Source organism: Schistocerca serialis, chromosome 2 (assembly GCF_023864345.2).
Source record: "Schistocerca serialis cubense isolate TAMUIC-IGC-003099 chromosome 2, iqSchSeri2.2, whole genome shotgun sequence".
NCBI lineage: Eukaryota > Metazoa > Arthropoda > Insecta > Orthoptera > Acrididae > Schistocerca > Schistocerca serialis.
This window is the reverse complement of record NC_064639.1, coordinates 464,968,949-464,993,539: the sequence shown is the minus strand read 5'-3', so window position 1 is coordinate 464,993,539 and position 24,591 is coordinate 464,968,949. Positions and strand designations below refer to the sequence as shown.

General features: G+C 44.7%; 1 protein-coding gene across 1 annotated transcript in view; it reads left to right on the top strand.

Annotated features, from left to right (window-relative positions):
- The window catches only part of LOC126456089 (kelch-like protein 10), a 189,703-nt gene that overhangs the window by 77,204 nt on the left and 87,908 nt on the right, over nucleotides 1-24,591 (top strand). The window contains exon 5 of the mRNA XM_050091845.1: nucleotides 22,518-22,745. Within this exon, the coding sequence (XP_049947802.1) occupies nucleotides 22,518-22,745 (228 nt within the window). The remainder of the gene's footprint in view (nucleotides 1-22,517; nucleotides 22,746-24,591) is intronic.

Here is a 24,591-nt window from a genome sequence, read left to right as displayed (position 1 = left end):
CACAACTGTTTTACTGTACAAGAATGAAAAACTACAACTACAACGGAAATTCTCTCTACAATCACGCGCTAGCAATAAACAAAGGCTGCACTAATTACACAAACTACAAGAAAAAATCAGAAGATTCCAGTGAGGTATCCTCGGCTAAGGGTCGACATATGAAACGTCCCGTTTGAAAAATTATACATGGCTGTGCTTAGACTGACACACAATATTTTTTTGCTTAACGCAATCTGACTTTCAATAATCCCTACAAAAGAATGGCCCTGTCTAACATTAACCTATACCTTTCACAAATCACTCACCTCACAAAAATCTTCGTTACTCGAACTACTGCAATACAGCGAGCGCCACTACTGCCAGCTAAATAAAAGATCCAAACTACGGAAGGCACTAACTACTGATAGGCATAGTTAGCAAATGAAAGATTTTAATAGAGAACAAACAATGTATTTAACTTAATAGTCATAATATATATAGCACTTCATGACATCTATTCTTAAAAATGTACTGTTTCTGATGGACAAAAAAAATGGTTCAAATGGCTCTGAGCACTATGGGACTCAACTGCTGTGGTCATCAGTCCCCTAGAACTTAGAACTACTTAAACCTAACTAACCTAAGGACATCACATACACCCATGCCCGAGGCAGGATTCGAACCTGCGACTGTAGCAACTGCGCGGCTCCGGACTGGAGCGCCTAGAACCGCACGGCCACCGCGTCCGGCTCTGATGGACACACCTCCAGATTATCCATTCTCAAAAATCCGCCATCTCACTTCCCCACATCCACCACTGCTGGCGGCTCACCTCCAACTGCGCATCGCTACGCGCTGTCAACAGCCAACTGCCCAACACTGCAATGGCAGACAACAATGCAAACTAGCCACAGACTGCACACAGCACAGCCAGTGATTTTCATACAGAGCGCTACGTGGCGTTACCAATAAGAAAACCTAAACAGCCTACTTATAATGTTTTCTTGTAAGTATAATAATGTCCAACTTATAGTTGGCACCGTGCAATGAGGACCGAGACCCCACTCTGTAATTGCAATGGTCACTTATGAAAAGTGAATAACTGCTGGCAGTACGTCTTAAAATAATTTTAATAAGGTGCAGCACCAAGGCTTGAAAGTACATGACCTATTAAGCAATATAGATACGTCGACGAAACGCTTTCTGTAGTTCAGCGTGAACATGAACAAAAAAATACTTCGTAGCTTCAGCCACAGTTTCTCTTCATTCAGCGCTCATCGTTAAGATCTGCTTTCACAGCTGGAACTATAAGATGAACGGGGTACTTATTATCACAAACAGGGGAAACCCATTTGAGAACTGAAATGCTTCATGTGCTTTGTGAAGTGCAAGTGTTAGGTAGACAATGGTGCAACTTACCACACATGAGCAAAGCGTATCTCAAAATTAAGTAAATATTCAATAAATGACTTACGAAAGATGGAATGAGAAACTGCATATGGACTTAAATCTATAAATATTTCCACAATGAAGTTAGCATTCAACAAAAATCATTTGGCTTCCACAAAACACGTGCACGTGAATTGAAACTACAAGTAATTACGAAAGACTCAAATATATTTCCACGTCTCAATGGAAAGCATAAAATGAGCTAATTTGATGGATAAAGTGATTTGAATGCATAATGTGTCGTTCCGAATAATAAGAACGCGATTCTTTATTAATTTTTAAGCTCAACAAATTCACAAAGAGACGAAAATTTTCTAACACTGTGCGCGTGGGTGCATGCTAGCTTTCGCAGTTCTTAGCAACTGTAGCACACGAAATTAGTGAAAATTATGCCGTAGGATGCGAACGCCATACGAATGAAATAATAACAAAATCTTCCCAATGAACAGCCACCTAGAATAAGCGCGAATAAATGCAACGTTCTCACCAACAATCATCTGATCCCCAGCCATGGCCAGCTCCTGGAACAAGACAGACTGTTTGAAAGCTTACAGCATGTATGTACTCTTAACCGTCAGCGCCTTCATTAGCTAAAAGCGCCCGGAAGCCGTCGGAGGTGACCACGTTTCCTCTACAACTTCTCAAAAGGACAAATTCAAAGAATCTGTATCACATGTATCATACTGGTTACAGAGACTTCTTTACATGGTATCAGAAAGACAAGTTTACGAATTATTGAATGAAAATTATTCATAGATTGAAAGTGACCACTTGATAGCCAACTCTCAAAGTGAAAGCTTTTAAGTTGGCAGCACTACTCAAACAAAAATACACAGACCCACGTTTAGCCAGTAGTATACAAACACACACTAATGGGGCAATATTGTATCGTATTTCACGTAAAGAAAAAGTTGTAGTGATGCAAAGCAAAGGCAGAAACAGCAGTGGCAAACGTAGGATCATCTGAAAAATTTACAAGCACACAACATTTCCTGTTGGGAGCGAAAATCGTACATGAAGTACTGTAGGTAAATCCACGCCTCAATATCTTTTGTTCTACACTGTTTTTAGATCCAGAAAGAAAGTAAAGAAGTAAAAGTGTAAGTCTGTGGCAAAAGCCTGTTACTGGGCCTTTGGACTGACAGAAGGAAGATTACAACCTTTCTTCCCGGCCGCCTTTTACCCCCAAGAAATATTCCTGGTACTCGTCTGATAAGAGGCTGACAAGGGGGGCCACAAGATATTGGAATTTTCGTAATTTTTTTTTATATTTGTGGTACGTGAAGTTCAGAAATCAAATACCAATCCCCAAAATAATTCGGTGCAACTCTCAAACGTTCACGAGAAAATCGGTTTTGATGTTTTCCCGCTATCTTTAATATGCTAGAGCAAGATCGATTTTTTTCCTCGACAGGCCGTGCGGCTGAGTTGTATAATGTTCGTCGCCTGTTGGGGCGGTTAGGTTGGATTCCCAACAGATGCAAATGCTTAAAAAAGGTGCCTGTCCTGCCAGCAACTCCATGAAGTTTAAAATACATAAAGAAGGAAAAAATTCAGTAGCACACAAGACTGGTAATCGTTGGTTCGAGACTAGTTTCAGACATAATATTTTTCGTTTTTCTGTTCAGCCCGTATACCCTTGTCAATCAAACATAAAACTCATCAAAAAAAAGTTCAGATGTGTGTGAAATCTTATGGGACTTAACTTCTAAGGTCATCAGTCCCTAGGCTTACACACTACTTAACCAAAATTATCCTAAGGACAAACACACACACCGATGCCCGAGGGAGGACTCGAACCTCCGCCGGGCCCAGCTGCACAGTCCATGATGTAGTGCCGTAAACCGCTCAGCTAAAACTCATCATATATATGGTAACTAACAGATTTGTAATCGCTGTTTTTTATGAAAATACACGTCTTCTTATTTCTAATTGGATATCGCATACAAAAATCTACACTCCTGGAAATTGAAATAAGAACACCGTGAATTCATTGTCCCAGGAAGGGGAAACTTTATTGGCACATTCCTGGGGTCAGATACATCACATGATCACACTGACAGAACCACAGGCACATAGGCACAGGCAACAGAGCATGCACAATGTCGGCACTAGTATGGTGTATATCCACCTTTCGCAGCAATGCAGGCTGCTATTCTCCCATGGAGACGATCGTAGAGATGCTGGATGTAGTCCTGTGGAACGGCTTGCCATGCCATTTCCACCTGGCGCCTCAGTTGGACCAGCGTTCGTGCTGGACGTGCAGACCGCGTGAGACAACATGCTCAATGGGGGACAGATCCGGAGATCTTGCTGGCCAGGGTAGTTGACTTACACCTTCTAGAGCACGTTGGGTGGCACGGGATACATGCGGACGTACATTGTCCTGTTGGAACAGCAAGTTCCCTTGCCAGTCTAGGAATGGTAGAACGATGGGTTCGATGACGGTTTGGATGTACCGTGCACTATTCAGTGGCCCCTCGACGATCACCAGTGGTGTACGGCCAGTGTAGGAGATCGCTCCCCACACCATGATGCCGGGTGTTGGCCCTGTGTGCCTCGGTCGTATGCAGTCCTGATTGTGGCGCTCACCTGCACGGCGCCAAACACGCATACGACCATCATTGGCACCAAGGCAGAAGCGACTCTCATCGCTGAAGACGACACGTCTCCATTCGTCCCTCCATTCACGCCTGTCGCGACACCACTGGAGGCGGGCTGCACGATGTTGGGGCGTGAGCGGAAGACGGCCTAACGGTGTGCGGGACCGTAGCCCAGCTTCATGGAGACGGTTGCGAATGGTCCTCCCCGATACCCCAGGAGCAACAGTGTCCCTAATTTGCTGGGAAGTGGCGGTGTGGTCCCCTACGGCACTGCGTAGGATCCTACGGTCTTGGCGTGCATCTGTGCGTCGCTGCGGTCCGGTCCCAGGTCGACGGGCACGTGCACCTTCCGCCGACCACTGGCGACAACATCGATGTACTGTGGAGACCTCACGCCCCACGTGTTGAGCAATTTTGCGGTACGTCCACCCGGCCTCCCGCATGCCCACTATACGCCCTCGCTCCGTCAACTGCACATACGGTTCACGTCCACGCTGTCGCGGCATGCTACCAGTGTTAAAGACTGCGATGGAGCTCCGTATGCCACGGCAAACTGGCTGACACTGACGGCGGCGGTGCACAAATGCTGCGCAGCTAGCGCCATTCGACGGCCAACACCGCGGTTCCTAGTGTGTCCGCTGTGCCGTGCGTGTGATCATTGCTTGTACAGCCCTCTCGCAGTGTCCGGAGCAAGTATGGTGGGTCTGACACACCGGTGTCAATGTGTTCTTTTTTCCATTTCCAGGAGTGTAGTTTTCACGGCTAACTATCAATTTCTGTTTTTTTATAAAACGTTATTTACATTTAAAAAATTACATATTACATTCTTTTTCATCCTTACGTATTTTAAGTTTCATGGAAATGTTCATGGATCATGCATCTTTGCTCATAATTCTGGGAAGGTTGAGGATCGAACCTATGGAGCACATGTGCTGGCGAGCGTTCTGCCACACGACCTGTTGAAAAAAAACTGAACTTGCTTTAGTATATTAAAATCGGTCGGAAAACTTCAAAGTCAATTTTCTCGAGAATTGTTGAGAGTAGCATAGAATTACTTTTGCTGACTGGTATCTGGGTTCTGAATTTCACGTACCACAAATATGCAAAAATACAAAAATCTGAACGCACTGTGGTTTCCTTGTGAGTGATTTTAAGGTCGCCTTAGAAGAAAGAGAACGAGAAAAAGTTCCCACACCTGTCTATTATGGAAGCCTGGACCTCTTGGGCTGGAGTCTGATGTTTACTTGCTAGACAGTATATCGCCTCTCTCTCTTCTCTGGTATTAACGTGCTCTGATTTTAACGTAAGGTGTGGTCGAGATTGTTTGGGAAAAGGTAATGGATTTTTAATAGCCGACCGCGGTGTCCACGCGTTTGTAGGCGCTGCAGTCCGGAACCGCGCGACTGCTACGGTCGCCGGTTCGAATCCTGCCTCGGGCATGGATGTGTGTGATGTCCTTAGGTTAGTTAGGTTTAAGTAGTTCTAAGTTCTAGGGGCCTGATGACCTCAGATGTTAAGTCCCATAGTGCTCAGAGCCATTTGAACCATTTTTTATTTTTATTTTTAATACACTTCTGGCATCGCGTATATTATGCACGCTCTTAAATGCGGTTTACATTTACTCCGATGATAATCAAAGTTACTGCACAGGCAACAATATTAGTAAAAACGCGTACAGTGTTGCTTTAATTACGTTATCCAAGCTCGCCGCTAGCTCAAAGGTAATCAGAAATAGCACGAAACTATTACAGTTATTGTCCGATAAATTAATTTTTGCACAAATAGAGGCGCTGTAACCACATAAGTAGCGTAAGGATTTGTACCCACGATAAATAATTTCATTTAGATCACACTGACTTCAGTTTCGTTAAGCATTTGCTTGACGGAAATAAATTTAATTGTAAACACAAAGATAACGTGAATCAAACCTAAGTCTTGAAGAATACTGCAGTTAAATCTATGCAAATACGTAAAAATTATGATGAAATGAATTTTGCTAATATTAATGCTTGAACATTAATATCAGTATTCAAAGCATTTATTATGTTAACCTGAGCGCAAAGCCCAATATTTAATATTTTATACCAATGACTGCCTGTGCTCCATTACGACAAAAGAAAGCCAGATGGGCAATCTTCTACGAAACTCACTTTAGATAATTATTTTCACTTAAATATTTCTGCAGCAAGGGAGAGGCTTTGAATAAGAACAGGAGAAATTCATTTTTTACTATCTATTTTCATAGAAAATACGTACATCAAACGCTTAGTGCGTCAGAACAGCTAATCGACTTAATTCTTCAACAGTAGAGAAAAACGTAACATTAGATCTTTCAATCAAGTCTTTTTAACATCAATGACATAGGATTTCCATGGTTACAAAGAATGTCTTTACATTGTACAGTTATTCTTTGATACTAAAATGCACATTTTATTAACATTTTAACTCAAAAAGTATCATATCAACGAGTTGTAGGTTTTGTAATTATCTGTCGTGTTAGCTACGGTTTTTATCGACAGAAATACTCTCAGTTTTTTGCTTTCCCTACACTTCACATTTACTTCATCTGGAATAGGTTTAGTTTAATTGTTCTAGGGTTTCACACGAGACGTCACATCAGCCACAGCCACCCACAGAGTATGCCAAACAAAAAATATGTTTCGTTACAGACCATTGACGATGTTTTACATCAATAAAACGAGACAACAGTACTCACTTTCTTGTAGTTGTATGGACGAATTTAAAATATCTAGAAAAACTTTGCTGTGGAACAAAAACAACGTAATCACAGAAATAGAGGCAGGCAGTTCGAAAGTGCACGTCTATGAAATCAAGATCTGCTATTGGGTAACGTTAAGCACCGCATTTCTTCACCATGTGCATTATAATACTCTCATCGCATTTCTTCACCATGTGCATTATAATACTCTCATCGCATTTCTTCACCATGTGCATTATAATACTCTCGGGTCCTTCTTGAAACTCTGTACATAAGATAGTCGAGTCGTTGTTGCTCGGTCCTAGCTCACTATTCGACGGTGGACCTCCCGATGTCATCAAATGTGCGAGAAGGCTTCCTGCAGCGGCGTACTGCAATTTTCAACTGGTCCCACCCTTGCTCAAGAAGCATCACGTCAGCAGGTACCGTAGGTCTTTCCATTCAGTTGATTCCCGCCTCCTGGATGAAAGTGTTCAGAGTACAGGTGCTACGTGGTCGTGCATTATCGCCTTGAAAAACAAACCTATCGCCTAAATGTTGACTGTCTTGGTGAACAGTAGGTTGGATGATCCTGTCCCAAATACTGCAGAGCCTCAAATTACCATCGATAGGGGTGACAGGCATCCGACATCTGTACATGGTAACGCCCCAAACCATGACTCATCCTATTCCCTGCTGAATCCATGGAACTCTGTGTCTACGGCGTGTATGTGTACCTGGCCACTTTCGCACTCTTCTATGGCGATCGTCAGATGTCAAAAAAATCGATACCATTGGTCCAGGCTACAGTCCAGGTATTCCCTTGGTCATCTTCTTCAAGAACCATGGTGCTGGGGGTAGAGGTGGCATTGTACTTTTGTTCGCAATGGACACCAACAGCCCAGATTGATCGAGTGGAGACGGTTGCGGTCAGTCTGGGTCGACACAAGCCTTCCAGTTACCTCCAAAAAATCAGCGTGCAGTTCAGACCATCAAAAGGCAGATCTTCAATGTTTTGTGTCTCGTGATAACATCTGGACGTAAGAATGGCGTGCAGTTCGCCGTGAAACGTGCAGTGCCGAGAACCGTAGAGTGATAATACGGATACGTTCTAAGCTTGGCACGATAGTCCAGGCACGTTGACAGGCTGAACATTGAACATAGGCCAAGTTGTTCCTTTCACAATCAGAGGAACAACACTCTCATCTAAACTCCATTGAGAATTCAGATTTACTTTTACCTTCACTGTAAAGGTGGCTGCACGTAGCGATTTCGTACGGTGAAAAGAGTATTGAGAGAAAGAAATTTGCCATAAAGAAACACGAAGTAAGCTTATCATCGTGTTTTTTTCCCCAACTGTGTATATATCGCCTGACAAGTCTTACTCACAGAGCAGATAGTTTGATGATGTTCGTTGCCAATGAAGTGGGACGCCTATTGAAGAAATGCAGCTGCTGATAGTAACCACCTTAAAACATTGTTGACACTTTCATGGAATACTGAAATGTACATCGGTACATTGTATGCTGTAAATTACTTGCATCACAAATGGTTCAACTGACTCTGAGCTCTACGGGACTTAACATCTGAGCTCATCAGTCCCCTAGCCTTGGAACTACCTAAACCTAACTAACCTAAGGACAGCACACACACCCATGCCCGAGGCAGGATTCGAACCGGCGACGATAGCAGTAGCGCGGTTCCCGACTGATGCGTCTAGAACCGCTCGGCCGTAACGGCCGGCATTCGCATCACTTTTTTATGTGAAAATTCATAATGATTTTTAAATAAAACAAACGTCATTCACATTATGCTTCATTATTCTTCTTGCCTATATATTTATTTCTCAACATAGTCACCCTGGCGACGAACCCATTTCTCCTAACGAGAGACCAGTATGTTGATAGTGTCACTGTAGAATGTCTGACTTTGTTGACGGAGCCACATTCTCACCTCAACTTGCACCGCTTCATCACTATCGTAGTGAAGTCCTCGCAGATGATCTTTAAGTTTTGGAAACAGATGAAAATCGGAAGTGGCCAAATCGGAACTCTAGGGGGGATGATCAATGACAATGAACCCAAGACGTCAGACTGAAGCAGATGTCGCAGCGCTCGTGTGTGGTCTGGCATTGCCATGCATGGCCGAACTCTTCTAATTCGAAACTCGATTGCAGCACACTAATTCTCACGCACAGATACACTGATAAGTCAGAACATTATGACCACCGACCTACTATCGATCTACCCTGGCGATAGCAGCGTCACCTGACCAGGAATGACTGATAGTCAGACACAAGCACGGTGCATATAGTATCAGTTAGCGTACTGTCCGTGTGTGAAACGCGGAAGGCGCGCGATCTGTCTGAGTTTGATTGAGGACAGATTGTGATAGCCCGGAGCCTCGGCACGAGCATTTCGGAAAGTGCGCGACTTGTCGGGCGTTCGAGGAATGCTGTGGTGAGTGTCTTTAACACGTGGCGACTCCAATGTGAAACGACGTCCAGACGTCTTGGGCCTGGGCGACCACCCCTCGTTACAGATGTCGGACGACGAGAGGCTGGTCAGACTGGTAAAACAGGACAGGCGGCGAACTGTGACGAAACTAACATTAGACTTTAATGCTGGGCAGAGCACAAGTGTGCCTGAACACACAGTGCACAGAACACTCCTAACTATCGGCCTCCGTAGGCGACGACGCATGCATGTGCCAATGTTAAAACCACGACATGGGCAACTACGATTGAAATGGGCACTTGAACATCGGTAATGGAAATTGGTGCAGTAGCAGAGAATTGCATGGTCTGATGAATCCTGATACCTTCTTGGTTATGCCGATGGAAGGGCGCGAATCAGTCGTCTTCCAAGAGAACAGCTCCTTGACACCTGCGCTTCAGGATGGCAACAAGCGGGCGATGGCTCCATTACTTTCTGGGGAACTTTCACAAGGGCATCTATGGGTCCAGTGTAGCTCGCACAAGGCATCATGATGGCCAAGGAGGTTGCAGACTACGTACACCCCTTCGTGACAATTATGTTTCCCGATGGCATTGGCATTTTTGAACTGTGGAGGAACACAGTGACGAGTTCCAATTGATGAGCTGACCTCCCAACTCGCCAAATCTGAATCCGATCGAACACATCTGGGATGGGATTGAACGTGTTCACCGCCCTCCTCTCCGGAAGTTACGGGAATTGGGTGACCTGTGTGAGCAGGTGTGTCACAACCCCTCCTAGTGACGTATCAAGGCCTCATTGCTTCCATACCACGACGCCTCGCCGTCGCCGCTGTTATCCGTATCAAAAGTGGACATACGTTGTTAGTTGGGTGGTCATAATGTTCTGGCTGATCACTGTGTAGTTACGTTACACACTGCCCTTTACACCGTACAATTCGGAGTCGTCTAGCGGCAGACGGCTGCAAATATGTAGACATGAAGCATACAAATGTAGAATGTTAATAACGTTTGTTCTATGTAAAAAAGCTTTAACAGTTTTCACATAAAGAATTTGGCAGCATTACTTTTCAGCACTCCTTCGTATTAAGAACGCTATGTCGAGGGTATTGCAATAGTGGTGGTAACTCTTTGATGAAGCGTTATAGATCTTCCCATTGCTTATGTGCTCGGATCGACTTTTCCTTTATAGCTAGTTGCTACACATGTTTCATTAAAAGTGATACAGTTGCTCCATCGTTGAATAAGACGAGTGATGATGATAATGATGATGATGCTCGTGGTCGCGCGGTAGCGTTCTCGGTTCCCGAGCACGGGGTCCCGGGTTCGATTCCCGGCGGGGTCAGGGATTTTTCCTGCCTCGAGATGACTGGGTGGTGTTGTGTCGTCTTCATTATCATCATTCAATCCCATTACGGTCGGAGGAAGGCAATGGCAAACCACCTCCACTAGGACCTTGCCTAGTAAGGCGGCGCGGGTCTCCCACGTCGCTCCCCTAGGCTCTGTAAAGAAGTATGGGACTCATCATCATCATCAGACGAGTGATATCCCTTTTTTTTAAAAAAAAAGTATGGGCTATCAGATTCAGTTATTCATACCCAGTAATCATCTCGGTTACCCTTCTGCAAACGTCTTTGAACACCTCTTCACATTTCTCTTTTCAGTGGTGTGACCTCTGGCACATTCTGTTGTCTAATATGAATAGTAGATAGCTCCGAATACATCTTTGTGAAAACATCCTTTATTCACCTACGGGATAAAAAATATTCTGAAAGACTCTTATCGTGGAAGAGTTAGTCCAGCTGAAGTGAATCTGAGCTGCTCACATCAGGTAATAAATATATTATACCCACTTTCTTGTGTTTCGGGGCAACATCCGTGCAAAACAAAAATCTTCGAAACTAAACTGTATCCATTATATTAGTTCCTGAAACGCAATAAATCCTTTCTGAACCGAAATCGCACTACGCGATATTGTGGTCTGGAGTAAACCAGACTCTACCAACAGCTACTGTCACATAATTCCCTTAATTCTTCCTCCTTTCGCGTGCCGCACAGTTAGTTCTCGTCGCTACTAATGACAATGACTCAACAGAGGGCACACAACTACGGTGTAAGATCAGGGTGGCCTCGCGAGTCGTTGCATCAAAAACTGCTGAGTCAGACCTTTATGAACACCTGCTTTAGAAGACTGATGTCCACTTTCGGAGTTCAATACAACAGCGATTCTGCGCATAATGGATTCACAAGTCCTTGGTAAGTTTTTGGAGGTATGTGACATCAGACGCCCACGCGCAAGTCATGTAGTTTCCGCAAATTACGTTCCGGCGATTAGCGGGCGGGGAGCTCTGCTTCTTGATGGCGTACTATATGTGTTGTGTTGGGTACGTATTAGGCAAATTTGGTGGTCAGGACATCAACGTGTGTGCACTATCATGTTCCTCACACAATTCTGGCTACGTAACACGGACAGTTGTTTGGCTCGAAGATGCCATTGACGTCATGGAAGGCATATATCATGAACGGATATAGCTGGTCCGCAGTAATGCTCACGTAGTCCACAGCCTTGCCGCGCGGGATTAGCCGAGCGGTCTAAGGCGCTGCAGTCATGGACTGTGTGGCTGCTCCCAGCGGAGGTGCGAGTCCTCCCTCGGGCATGGGTTTGCGTGTTTGTCCTTAGGATAATTTAGGTTAAGTAGTGTGTAAGGGACTGATAACCTTAGTAGTTAAGTCCCATAAGATTTCACACACATTTGAACATTCCACAGCCTTCATAGTGCCGTCGATTACTACCGCAGATCCCATCGAAGCTCAGGTGAAAGTCCTCCATAGCACAATACTGCGCCCATCGGCCAGCGTCTAAGGTGCAATGAATGTTTCTTGAACCGTTCGCCTGAATCACGTAGTATCCGGTAACGGACGTCCATCTGGCACAACAAGAACCGTGCTTCATCCGACCAGGCGACACACAGCCATTGATCCACCGTCCATTTTCGAGGATCCCGTGTCCACTGCAATCACACCTTACGCTGTCGTTCGGTCCACATGGCAACACATATGGGTTTCTCTGCAGCTCAGACCCATGTTCAGCATTGTGCGCTGATTGATGTGCTCCGAAAAACTGTTGATTCCATCAGCACTCTACTTTGTCGCCACGCGTGCCGCAGATCGACGCCTATCGTGCTTTACAGAGCGGGAAAACCTGCGACCTCCACAATGTGTGATGAGGCGTGGACGTCAAGCGCGTTGCCATCTGCTCGTAGTTGCACCGCCCTTTAACCATTTTTCGTAGCTGCTCAAGACCGTAACACGCGAAAAGCCGGCCAGCCTCGCCGTGTTTGAGAAGCTCGTTCTCAGAGGCCAGGCCATGACAATAAAGTACTTCGTGTCAGTGGATTTACCTACAGGTGTTTGCTGCCTGCACCGGCGCTAGAAAGAGTCCTATACGTCTTTGCTCTGCTCATATAATGTCCTCGTCGTGTCACGTGACTACAGAGACACCAGGAGGCATTAAATCTCGCGATAGGCAGTGGTAGTAACGTTTCGGCCTAACAGTTTATATGGAGCATATTCTAATAACTTACGGAAATGCAGCCGGGTGACGTCGTCGACAGCTGGCCGCTGTGGCCTAGAGGTTCTAGGCGCTTCAGTTCGGAACCACGCTGCTGCTACGGTCGCAGGTTCCAATCCTGCCTCGGGCATGGATGTGTGTGATATCCTTACGTTAGTTAGGTTTAAGTAGTTCTAAATTCTAGGGGCTGATGACCTCAGATGTTAAGTCCCATAGTGCTCAGAGCCATTTGAACCATTTGACGTCGCCGACAACGGACGATATTTCTAAAGGTGCACTCCCTGTTGTTTTGAGGGTAAAAATGCGGCAAGGGGTTTTTTTTTTTTTTCATCAGTCTACTGACTGGTTTGATGCGGCCCGCCACGAATTCCTTTCCTGTGCTAACCTCTTCATCTCAGAGTAGCACTTGCAACCTACGTCCTCAATTATTTGCTTGACATATTCCAATCTCCGTCTTCCTCTACAGTTTTTGCCCTCTACAGCTCCCTCTAGTACCATGGAAGTCATTCCCTCATGTCTTAGCAGATGTCCTATCATCCTGTCCCTTCCCCTTATCAGTGTTTTCCACATATTCCTTTCCTCTCCGATTCTGCGTAGAACCTCCTCATTCCTTACCTTATCAATCCACCTAATTTTCAACATTCGTCTATAGCACCACATCTCAAATGCTTCGATTCTCTTCTGTTCCGGTTTTCCCACAGTCCATGTTTCACTACCATACAATGCTGTACTCCAGACGTACATCCTCAAAAATTCCTTCCTCAAATTAAGGCGGTATTTGATATTAGTAGACTTCTCTTGGCCAGAAATGTCTTTTTTGCCATAGCGAGTCTGCTTTTGATGTCCTCCTTGCTCCGTCCGTCATTGGTTATTTTACTGCCTAGGTAGCAGAATTCCTTAACTTCATTGACTTCGTGACCATCAATCCTGATGTTAAGTTTCTCGCTGTTCTCACTTCTACTACTTCTCATTACCTTCGTCTATCTCCGATTTACTCTCAAACCATACTGTGTACTCAATAGACTGTTCATTCCGTTCAGTAGATCATTTAATTCTTCTTCACTTTCACTCAGGATAGCAATGTCATGAGCGAATCGTATCATTGATATCCTTTCACCTTGTATTTTAATTCCACTCCTGAACCTTTCTTTTATTTTCATCATTGCTTCCTCGATGTGCGGATTGAAGAGTAGGGGCGAAAGGCTACAGCCTTGTCTTACACCCTTCTTAATACGAGCACTTCGTTCTTGATCGTCCACTCTTATTATTCCCTCTTGGTTGTTGTACATATTGTATATGACCCATCTCTCCCTATAGCTTATCCCTACTTTTTTCAGAATCTCGAACAGCTTGCACCATTTTATATTGTCGAACGCTTTTTCCAGGTCGACAAATCCTATGAAAGTGTCTTGATTTTTCTTTAGCCTTGCTTCCATTATTAGCCGTAACGCCAGAACTGCCTCTCTCGTCCCTTTACTTTTCCTAAAGCCAAACTGATCGCCACCTAGCGCATTCTCAATTTTCTTTTCCATTCTTCTGTATATTATTCTTGTAAGCAACTTCGATGCATGAGCTGTTAAGCTGATTGTGCGATAATTCTCGCACTTGTCAACTCTTGCCGTCTCCGGAATTGTATGGATGATGCTTTTCCGAAAGTCAGATGGTATATCGCCAGACTCATATATTCTACACACCAACGTGAATAGTCGTTTTGTTGCCACATCCCCCAATGATTTTAGAAATTCTGATGGAATGTTATCTATCCCTTCTGCCTTATTTGACCGTAAGTCCTCCAAAGTTCTTTTAAATTCCGATTCTAATACTGGATCCCCTATCTCTTCGAAATCGAGTTCTGTTTCTTCTTCTATCATATCAGACCAATCTTCACCGTCATAGAGACTTTCAATGTATTCTTTCCACCTATCTGCTCTCTTCTCTGCATTTAACAGTGGAATTCCCGTTGCACTCTTAATGTTACCACCGTTGCTTTTAATGTCACCAAAGGTTGTTTTGACTTTCCTGTATGCTGAGTCTGTCCTTCCGACAATCATATCTTTTTCGATGTCTTCACATTTTTCCTGCAGCCATTTCGTCTTAGCTTCCCTGCACTTCCTATTTATTTCATTCCTCAGCGACTTGTATTTCTGTGTTCCTGATTTTCCCGGAACGTGTTTGTACTTCCTCCTTTCATCAATCAACTGAAGTATTTCTTCTGTTACCCATGGTTTCTTCGCAGCTACCTTCTTTGTACCTATGTTTTCCTTCCCAACTTTAGTGGTGGCCCTTTTTAGAGATGTCCATTCCTCTTCAACTGTACTGCCTACTGCGCTATTCCTTATTGCTGTATCTATAGCGTTAGAGAACTTCAAACGTATCTCGTCATTCCTTAGTACTTCCGTATCCCACTTCTTTGCGTTTTGATTCTTCCTGACTAATGTCTTGAACTTCAGCCTACTCTTCATCACTACTGTATTGTGATCTGAGTCTATATCTGCTCCTGGGTACGCCTTACAATCCAGTATCTGATTTCGGAATCTCTGTCTGACCATTATGTAATCTAATTGAAATCTTCCCGTATTTTCCGGCCTTTTCCAAATATACCTCCTCCTCTTGTGATTCTTGAACAGGGTATTCGCTATTACTAGCTGAAACTTGTTACAGAACTCAATTAGTCTTTCTCCTCCTTCATTCCTTGTCCCAAGCCCATATTCTCCTGTAACCTTTTCTTCTACTCCTTCCCCTACAACTGCATTCCAGTCGCCCATGACTGTTAGATTTTCGTCCCCCTTTACATACTGCATTACCCTTTCAATATTCTCATACACTTTCTCTATCTGTTCATCTTCAGCTTGCGACGTCGGCATATACACCTGAACTATCGTTGTCGGTGTTGGTCTGCTGTCGATTCTGATTAGAACAATCCGGTCACTGAACTGTTCACAGTAGCACACTCTCTGCCCTACCTTCCTATTCATAACTAATCCTACACCTGTTATACCATTTTCTGCTGCTGTTAATATTACCCGATACTCATCTGACGCCGGCCGGAGTGGCCGAGCGGTTATAGGCGCTACAGTCTGGAACCGCACGATCGCTACGGTCGCAGGTTCGAATCCTGCCTCGGGCATGGATGTGTGTGATGTCCTTAGGTTAGTTAGGTTTAAGTAGTTCTAAGTTCTAGGGGACTTATGACCACAGCAGTTGAGTCCCATAGTGCTCAAAGCCATTTGAACCATTTGAACTCATCTGACCAGAAATCCTTATCTTCCTTCCACTTCACTTCACTGACTCCTACTAAATCTAGATTGAGCCTTTGCATTTCCCTTTTCAGATTTTCTAGTTTCCCTACCACGTTCAAGCTTCTGACATTCCACGCCCCGACTCTTAGAACGTTATCCTTTCGTTGGTTATTCAATCTTTTTCTCAACCTTTTTCTCATGGCAAGTAAACACTTTAAAACTTCGGCTTGCAGAGAAATTCCTGAAAGATAACTATCTCTCTCTCTCTCTCTCTCTCTCTCTCTCTCTCTCTCTCTCTCTCTAAACACTGCCGCCACGCCACAACCAAAGATGATCGATGCCAAAAATTATCGGTGGTGAAAATTACTAAATAACAAGTGAGGTAGCATTATCTCTGTCCCTATGTATTTTGGCAAATGAGAGAGCAGGATTCCAAGCAAAATTTAAACAAAACCTCCATCTCTGTTTGCAAGGTTAGTTCCTAATTTAATCTCAGCTGCGTTCTTAATAACAGTATCCCATTAGCTTAAAGTGCATGACAGAATATCTGTGTTATGTTCCATGGGATGACAGGTGCCAAGACAATGTTCTGTAATAGGTGATTTCTTGTGTTGTCGGCGTGAGTGACTCTTATGCTCGGTACACCAGTCCTCCATGGCCCTGATAGTCTGACCAGTCTATGGAATGCAACAACTGCAAGGAATACGATAGAGCCCCCTTCCCCCACCCCCTTACGCTAACCAACATCATCCTTAAAGAAACATAAAAGGACCTTAGATGGAGATTCGTGAACCCACTTCACATCACATTTCCGCAAAATACGACCAATATGGAACACACTTCCGGAGACCTTGTACACCAATCCCCAATATGTCTTCCTGTAAGACTTTACTTTTATACGGATTTTGTTAAGAACAGTTAAATATCTTGATTTTGTCTCCTTACAGATAACCTTAGCGGTTACGTGTTTCCACGGACGGGCCACAAGCTGATAGTAAGGTGCAATGAGAATATAAAGGGAATATATTTATTTATTTACTGCATTGTGGCCTGTTGCGTATAATTTAAGCACTGTAGCTACATTAACACGCACATTATCAAAAAACTCAGCATTCAAAGAGAAACTCAAAAAGTTTTGAATTGTTGTAGCCGCATTTCTGATTTTCACCATGAGAGAGCAGCGGTGACAAATTAGGCAAGATAATGACAGGTGCCAACAAAGCGTATGTTGTTCTTGAAATACATTCACACCAGTTTGCCGCAACAGTGAAACAACACTTCACAACGAAGTTCAACAAAGATCCTCCAACTGTTAACTCGGTTCAGCGATGGTATGAGCAATTTACAGCTTCAGGATGCTCCTGCTAAGGGAAAATCAACGGGTCAGTCTGCAGTGAGAAAATCAACCGTTGACCACGTACGGGCGAGTTTCGCACTTAGCCGGAGAAGTCGACGAACAGACTAATCAGATGGCTGAACGCATAACAGCCGACGCTTTGGAAGATGTAAAGGAAACGACTGAAGTTGAAGTCCTACCACTTGCAATTGCTACGAGCCTGACTCCCGATGACCAAATCAGACGCTTTGTATTTTCTGCACAGTTGCAGTACCTAATGGAAGAGGATGGATGGATTTTGTGAAAAACTCATCTTCAGAGACGAAGCAACACATTTTGTGAATGCCACAGAGCACAAGCACAATGTGCAAATCTTGGAACAGAGAATTCCCACGGTATCGTGCTGCACATTGGAGATTCACCAAAAGTTAACGTTTTCTGCACAGTCTCGCAGTTTAAAGTTTAATGGTCAGTTTTTCTACTGCGAAAATACTGTTACAGGACACGTGTATCTGGACGTGCTGGAAAATTCGCTCATGCCATACGAGACCGATAGTGTGAAGTTCATCTACCAATGCCCTCCACCAACTTTCATCATGATGGTCGCGAATTTTCAAACAGGAAATTGAGAAACCGTGGGATCGCTGGTGACGCGGTTGATAATCAGCAGCCCATGTCATTGCGTCCACTCTCCCGACCTCACGCCATGTGATTTTTTTTCTTGTGTTTTGTTTAAGATTCACTGTTTATCCCTCCTCTGCCAACAAATCTAACTGAATTGCAAGTTCGCATCAACCGTACTTTTGAAGAGATTGATACGGACATGCTTCGTCGAAAGTTTGAGAAACTTGATTATTAACTTGATATCTGCAGAATCAGTAGGGCGCACATATGGAGCACTTGTAATACGTAAAAACAAAAACTAAATTCTTGAGTTTTTCTATGTTTTTACAAAGCCTTGTGACAATATGTCAAATACACTATTGGCCATTAAAACTGCTACACCAAGAAGAAATGCAGATGATAAACGGGTATTCATTGGACAAATATATTATACCAGAACTGACATGTGATCACATTTTCACGCAATTTGGGTGCATAGATCCTGAGAAATCACTACCCAGAACACCCACCTCTGGCGTAATAATGGCCTTGATACGCCAGGTCATTAAGTCAAACAGAGCTTGGATGACGTGTACAAGTACAGATGCCCATGCAGCTTCAACACGATACCACAGTTCATCAAGAGTAGTGACTGGCGTATTGTGACGAGCCAGTTGCTCGGCCACTATTGATCAGACGTTTTCAATTGGTGAGAGATCTGGAGAATGTGCTGGGCATGGCAGCAGTCGAACATTTTCCCGTACAGGACCTGCAACATGCGGTCGAGCATTATCCTGTTGAAATGTAGAGTTTTGCAGGGATCGAATGAAGGATAAAGCCACTGGTCGTAACACATCTGAAATGTAACGTCCACTATTCAAAGTGCCGGCAATGCGAACAAGAGGTGACCGAGACGTGTAACCAATGACACCCCATACCATCACGCTGGGTGATACGCCAGTATGGCGATGACGAATATACGCTTCCAATGTGCGTTCAGCGCGATGTGGCCAACACGGATGCAATCATCATGATGCTGTAAACAGAACCTGGATTCATCGGAAAAAATGACGTTTTGCCATTCGTGCACCCAGGTTCGTCGTTGAGTACACCATCGCAGGCGCTCCTGTCTGTGATGCAGCGTCAAGGGTAACCGCAGCCATGGTCTCCGAGCTGATAGTCCATGCTGCTGCAAACGTAATGGTACGCATTTCTCCTCCTTAACACGAGGCATCACAACAACGTTTCACCAGGCAACGCCGATCAACTGCTGTTTGTGTATGAGAAATCGGTTGGAAACTTTCCTCATGTCAGCACGTTGTAGGTACCACCACCGGCGCCAACCTTGTGTGAATGCTCTGAAAAACAAATCATTTGCATATCACAGCATCTTCTATCTGTCGGTTACATTTCGCGTCTTTAGCACGTCATCTTCGTGGTGTAGCAATTTTAATGGCCTGTAGTGTAATATAGCTACAGGAAATATGTGAAATTGCTTCAATAATTTGTAATAACCCCATATACCTAATTCAAATAGATTACGACACTAGTATTTTGTCTGCCACATATCACAATGTACTCCATGGCTCCCTGCCTATTACTTGAATGTTCCTGAGGGTGTTGTGGTCGAATCTGCCTGTTCCGTTGCCTGCCGGTTCCTTGGCTGCGAGAAACGACTCTCCTGTTTGGAGAGAACTTCAGCGTTGCTGGTGGTGAGGAATGCAGCCAAGTACCAGCCCGCGTCATACTGGTTCTAGTTCTTTGGGTAGCGAGATACGGCCCACAGCTGCCTTTCAACTCTGGTATTATTGTTATGTTCGCCAAGTACATGCTGTTGGATGTTAGTCTACTGCAGCTTTTGACCTATGCTGTCTTCACTGCCTTGCTTCTCGACCTTCCGTCGCAATATCCCGTACTACAGTGGACGGGGTTGATTGATAATGTGATGTTCTATTCGAGACTTTTTTGAAAATGTGTCGCTTATATTGTCTAGGATTATTGACTTCTAACGCAGTATGTCTTGACAGCAAGTCTTCAGTGCCGATTCAGTCATTACCAATCAGTATCAGTAACACCAGCATACAGCGGACATCGCCAGATAGTATGTACTCCCTCCTTCACCACAGACACATTCGGAAGTTGGTTTCGCGCTGTTCGACGCCAGTAGACGGTGACGTCCCATGAGCCATTAAGAAGAGTGTGAGACCTCTTGAGGGACTGATTCTAGTGCGTCATTCCCAGTCTCTGTTTTATATCTGGGAGAAAACCATAGGTGCATCTCTGTCCTTGGGCGTCATCTTGTCGTTTCTGCCACAGGAGGAGGATCTGTTTGTGGATTTGCAACTTGTTTGTGGCTCATATTCCTGTTAAATTCTGCTCTTTGTGATGTCCTTTCTTTAGAATACACATCGCAGAGTTTTTCCGTATCTGGAGATTGAGTGGCCATATCCGAAGTATAGCTGCAACGCCTCAAGTGGCGCAGCACCAAAATCTCCCATCAGCCGAAGAACATTTCCGCTTACATGCATGTCTAAAAGGACAGGGACTGTTGCCAATCGACAGCTGTACGAAATTCTTTCGAAATTAATTCGCTGGCCGCGAAATCCTTGACATCACCTGTATTAAGCATAGATCTACTACACAATAGTTACACATGAGAACTTGAGAATAACCGAGACGTGAATCCGGATTTCCCGCTTATCGCTAGCGGTCGCTTTAACCACTTTGACTGTCCGTGCACGCATCCCGGACCGGCCAAAAGTTCCACATGTCACACGTTCTACACCCTACACTAAATTCATTACCTAATGCTTGCACCATGACATAAGGCAGTGTGTCGTGTGATAGGATCGGTCCGTGGAGCGTGCTTGAACGTCAAAAAAGGAAAGAAAATACTGTTGCGTGGTAGAGCTATCCTCATACAGTTGATGACAAGGAATTCGCAGTCAGCGAATTAATTTCGAAAGAATATGTCCGCGCTGCACCCCGTTAACTACTAGAGAAAGTGTTATGAGGAAAATTATATGCGCCAAAGCGCTCATACTGTATCCCCTGATCTCAGTTAGAATAGAGTTATGATGAGTTCTTACTGTCTGCATTTGTAGTTTATAATCGTAATTCGCTACGTTAATAATTTTTTCATCGTGTTGCTGCCTGTCTTGTTCATATCTTCAATGCATACATATTCTAATGACTACTGTCTCGTCGATTGGCTGTCCGTTTCAGTTCCAAGTAATTATCACATCCTCTCCTCGATGCCTTAAAAAATAGTTTATCCTTGCTCGACCTCTTCCTTTTCCCCAAAACGTTCCCTTCAAAAATATTAATGATGAAGGTATAGTTGCTGATGACATTCCGAATAATTTTTTTTTTTTTTTTTTTTTTTTACCATTTCCTCTGATAATCTCTCTTCGTTTTCTTTCCTCAACACTTCTAAATTGAATGCCCCTAGCTACATACAGGCGTTGATATAAGTGACCGGGGACAGTTGGAAATGTGTACCCCGACCGGGACTCGAACCCAGCATCTCCTGCTTACATGGCAGACGCTCTATCCATCTGAGCCACCGAGGGCGCAGGAGAGTGCGACTGCAGGGACTTACCTCTGGCACGCCTCCCGTGAGACTCTCATTCCCAACTTACTGTCCCGCACTATTTCATAGTGCTTCTGCCCATTATACTCACTACTCGCAGCTTGTTACTGATTCCCTTAAGAGTTCGGGCACTGTTTGTGCATCCGCACGGAAGAAGATGGTCCAATGGCCGGTGAACCTCAATTATATATATATGAAGATGGAATCTGTTCTTCCGGACATGTCCGAAAGAACAGACACCATTTACATATATATACTTCTAAATTGGTTTTTCCTTCCGTCCTGCTCGTTCTTGCCATTTTGCGGCATATCCACGTTTCAACTGGTTCAATAAGTGCACTCTAATTTTGTCAATCATCCAAAATGGCGCCAAGAAGTCCGGTGATGGTCTTTCTCTTCATGGACCTGTTGCCTAATTTTATAACTGGGCCTCTTAAAAGGCTCCATCTTAATGACAGGTACGTGGTGTTTTCAGGCCCAACAGACAAGTTAATTCCTTAACATCACTGATGTAATTCTTGACGAACTTCTTACAGGTCACTTCAGGAGTATCTCTTCAAAAGAATCTCCACGTCGTCGACATATACCATCACTTCTACGAGCCTATAAAAGAAAACCTTGGAATTAGTAAAATTTTGAAGGTCGATGAAAATGGACGATTTTTTGGAGTAATTCACGTCCAGACATGAAAATTATTTCCCTGTTACTCGCTTAAAAGTTGGACAGGGAAGAGAGATATCGGTGGTTGACTGGTGTGGTGGGCCGACCGTTGTGGCCGAGCGGTTCTAGGCACTTCAGTCCGGAAACGCGCGACTGTTACGGTCGCAGGTTCGAATCCTGCCTCGGGCATGGATGAGTGTGATGTCATTAGGTTAGTTAGGTTTAAGTAGGTCTCAGTCTAGAGGACTGATGACCTCAGATGTTAAATCCCATAGTGCTCAGAGCCATTTGAACCATTTTTGAACTGGTGTGGTGGTTGTCGCTTGTCGCAGGTGAAGGACCACCCGTTCGTGAGCGGCAACGAGGCGTGCCGGCCGCTGGTGATGGAGACGCTGCGCTACCTGTACGACCTGGAGATGCGCGACGGCGAGCAGCAGACGCCCGACTGCGCGCGGCCGCGGGTCCCGCACGAGCTGCTGTTCGCCGTGGGCGGCTGGAGCGGCGGCAGCCCCACCAACTGCCTCGAGATCTACGACACGCGCGCCGACCAGTGGGTCAAGGTGCGCGCGCGCCTGCTCGTCGCCACAGGCCGCGCGCCTACTCCGCGAAGGCTGGCTGTTAGGCCACATCACTTAACTCATTTGTCTAGGATTGCCACTGGCGTACTTGTTTTGGTATAGCAGCACTGCGCTTAATCGTACACAAACACGACTCGGTTTGTTCGTGACATGAATACCAGACCATTCTGCTGCTTACAGTACACTGCGTCAATCACACAGCCTGCAACACACAAAGAACGCGTGGCATGTGGTCAGAGGAACTGTCATTCGTCAGCGCCATCTACAGTGTGCAGGACTCCGGTCATCAGTTTTATTGATGCTCACCCTGTGTATTCAGAGTGAAGTGACGAGTGAACATTTGTACTAAAGGCAGGGTTCGAACCCAGGTCTCCTCCTCACTAGGCAGATGGGCTAACCACTACATTACCCTGGCACAGTGGCTATGTACATCTGCACAGACTGCCCTAACACGCCTCCCTCCTCAGTCCAAATTCCCATTCACGGCGTAGCCCACTTGGTATTCCCCCTACACTCGAACAGTATTGCAGAGTTTCTCCAATTGTATTAGAATAGCACCTCAGCATCGAAAGAAAAGGGGAATCCCACCTGAAGCCCAAGTGTAGGTGCTTCATTCAAATGATTAAAGAGGGGGGCGTGCTGGAGAGTCCGTGCAGTTGTGCAATGCCACTGTGCGAGGATGCCGTAGTGGTTATCGCATCTGTCTCGTGAGCAGGGGACCCGAATTCGAATCCCGGCCTTGGTACAAATTTTCATTCGTCACTTCAGTCTGCTTACATACGTAATATATTTTTGAAAGCTGAAAAGGTCTCTTGAACTGTTGTGGCGTAACAAGACAGCTACGCCACACTGAAGTAGCCGAAAGGCACGCGTAATCTCACTTAGGCTAGATAGAGGTCTGAAACAGGATACGTAATGAATGGTAGCAAGAAAAGTACGTAGCTGCTATAATACTTAACTTTTAATCCTTCATTTGAATACAGCATTCCTTGATGATACAAGTGAGACTCTATCTTAAAATAGTTAATGGCGCTTTGCTAGGTCGTAGCCATGGACTTAGCTGAAGGCTATTCTAACTGTCTCTCGGCAAATGAGAGAAAGGCTTCGTCCGTGTAGTCGCTAGCAATGTCGTCCGTACAACTGGGGCGAGTGCTATCCCGTATCTCGAGACCCGCCTTGTGGTGGCGCTCGGTCTGCGATCACACAGTGGCGACACGCGGGTCCGACATGTACTAAATGGACCGCGGCCGATTTAAAGCTACCACCTAGCAAGTGTGGTGTCTGGCGGTGACACCACATGAACCATATAATTTCGTTTGATGCAAAGTAAGAGTTAAGAACACGCCTGTTAACACAAAAGTGAAGACTTGCAGGAAAAAGGAGAAAACCATTTTTGTAGACTTAAAACATTCGGAACGACAAAATAGTAGGAAGAGCAAAATAATTCTGCTGTCTAGGAGGTGCGATTTCACAGAATGCCAACAGCAAGAATTACAATATGGACTGGCGTAGATTATCAAATGTATATATTGGTACTAAAAATTTGCGAGGACTTTAATGTCCCAGTAATGTGTGCACTGAGCACAGCATTTTATGGAAATGAGCGTGGAGCCTGGAAAAACCAGAGAGAAGCACGAAAGAGTCGATTGCGTTGTTGACTAGGAGACCCCGAGGGGTCTGTTCAGCCACCTAGCTGGATTTTTTTTTTTCCTTCGTGCACAACGAGAAATCATGATGCATGAGTGTTGTGTTGTAAGTGTAACTGTTGGGGGACGGAGACTAATTGCTTTGAGTAATGAAACGCTACCCCTCCTCCTTGTTAATATTA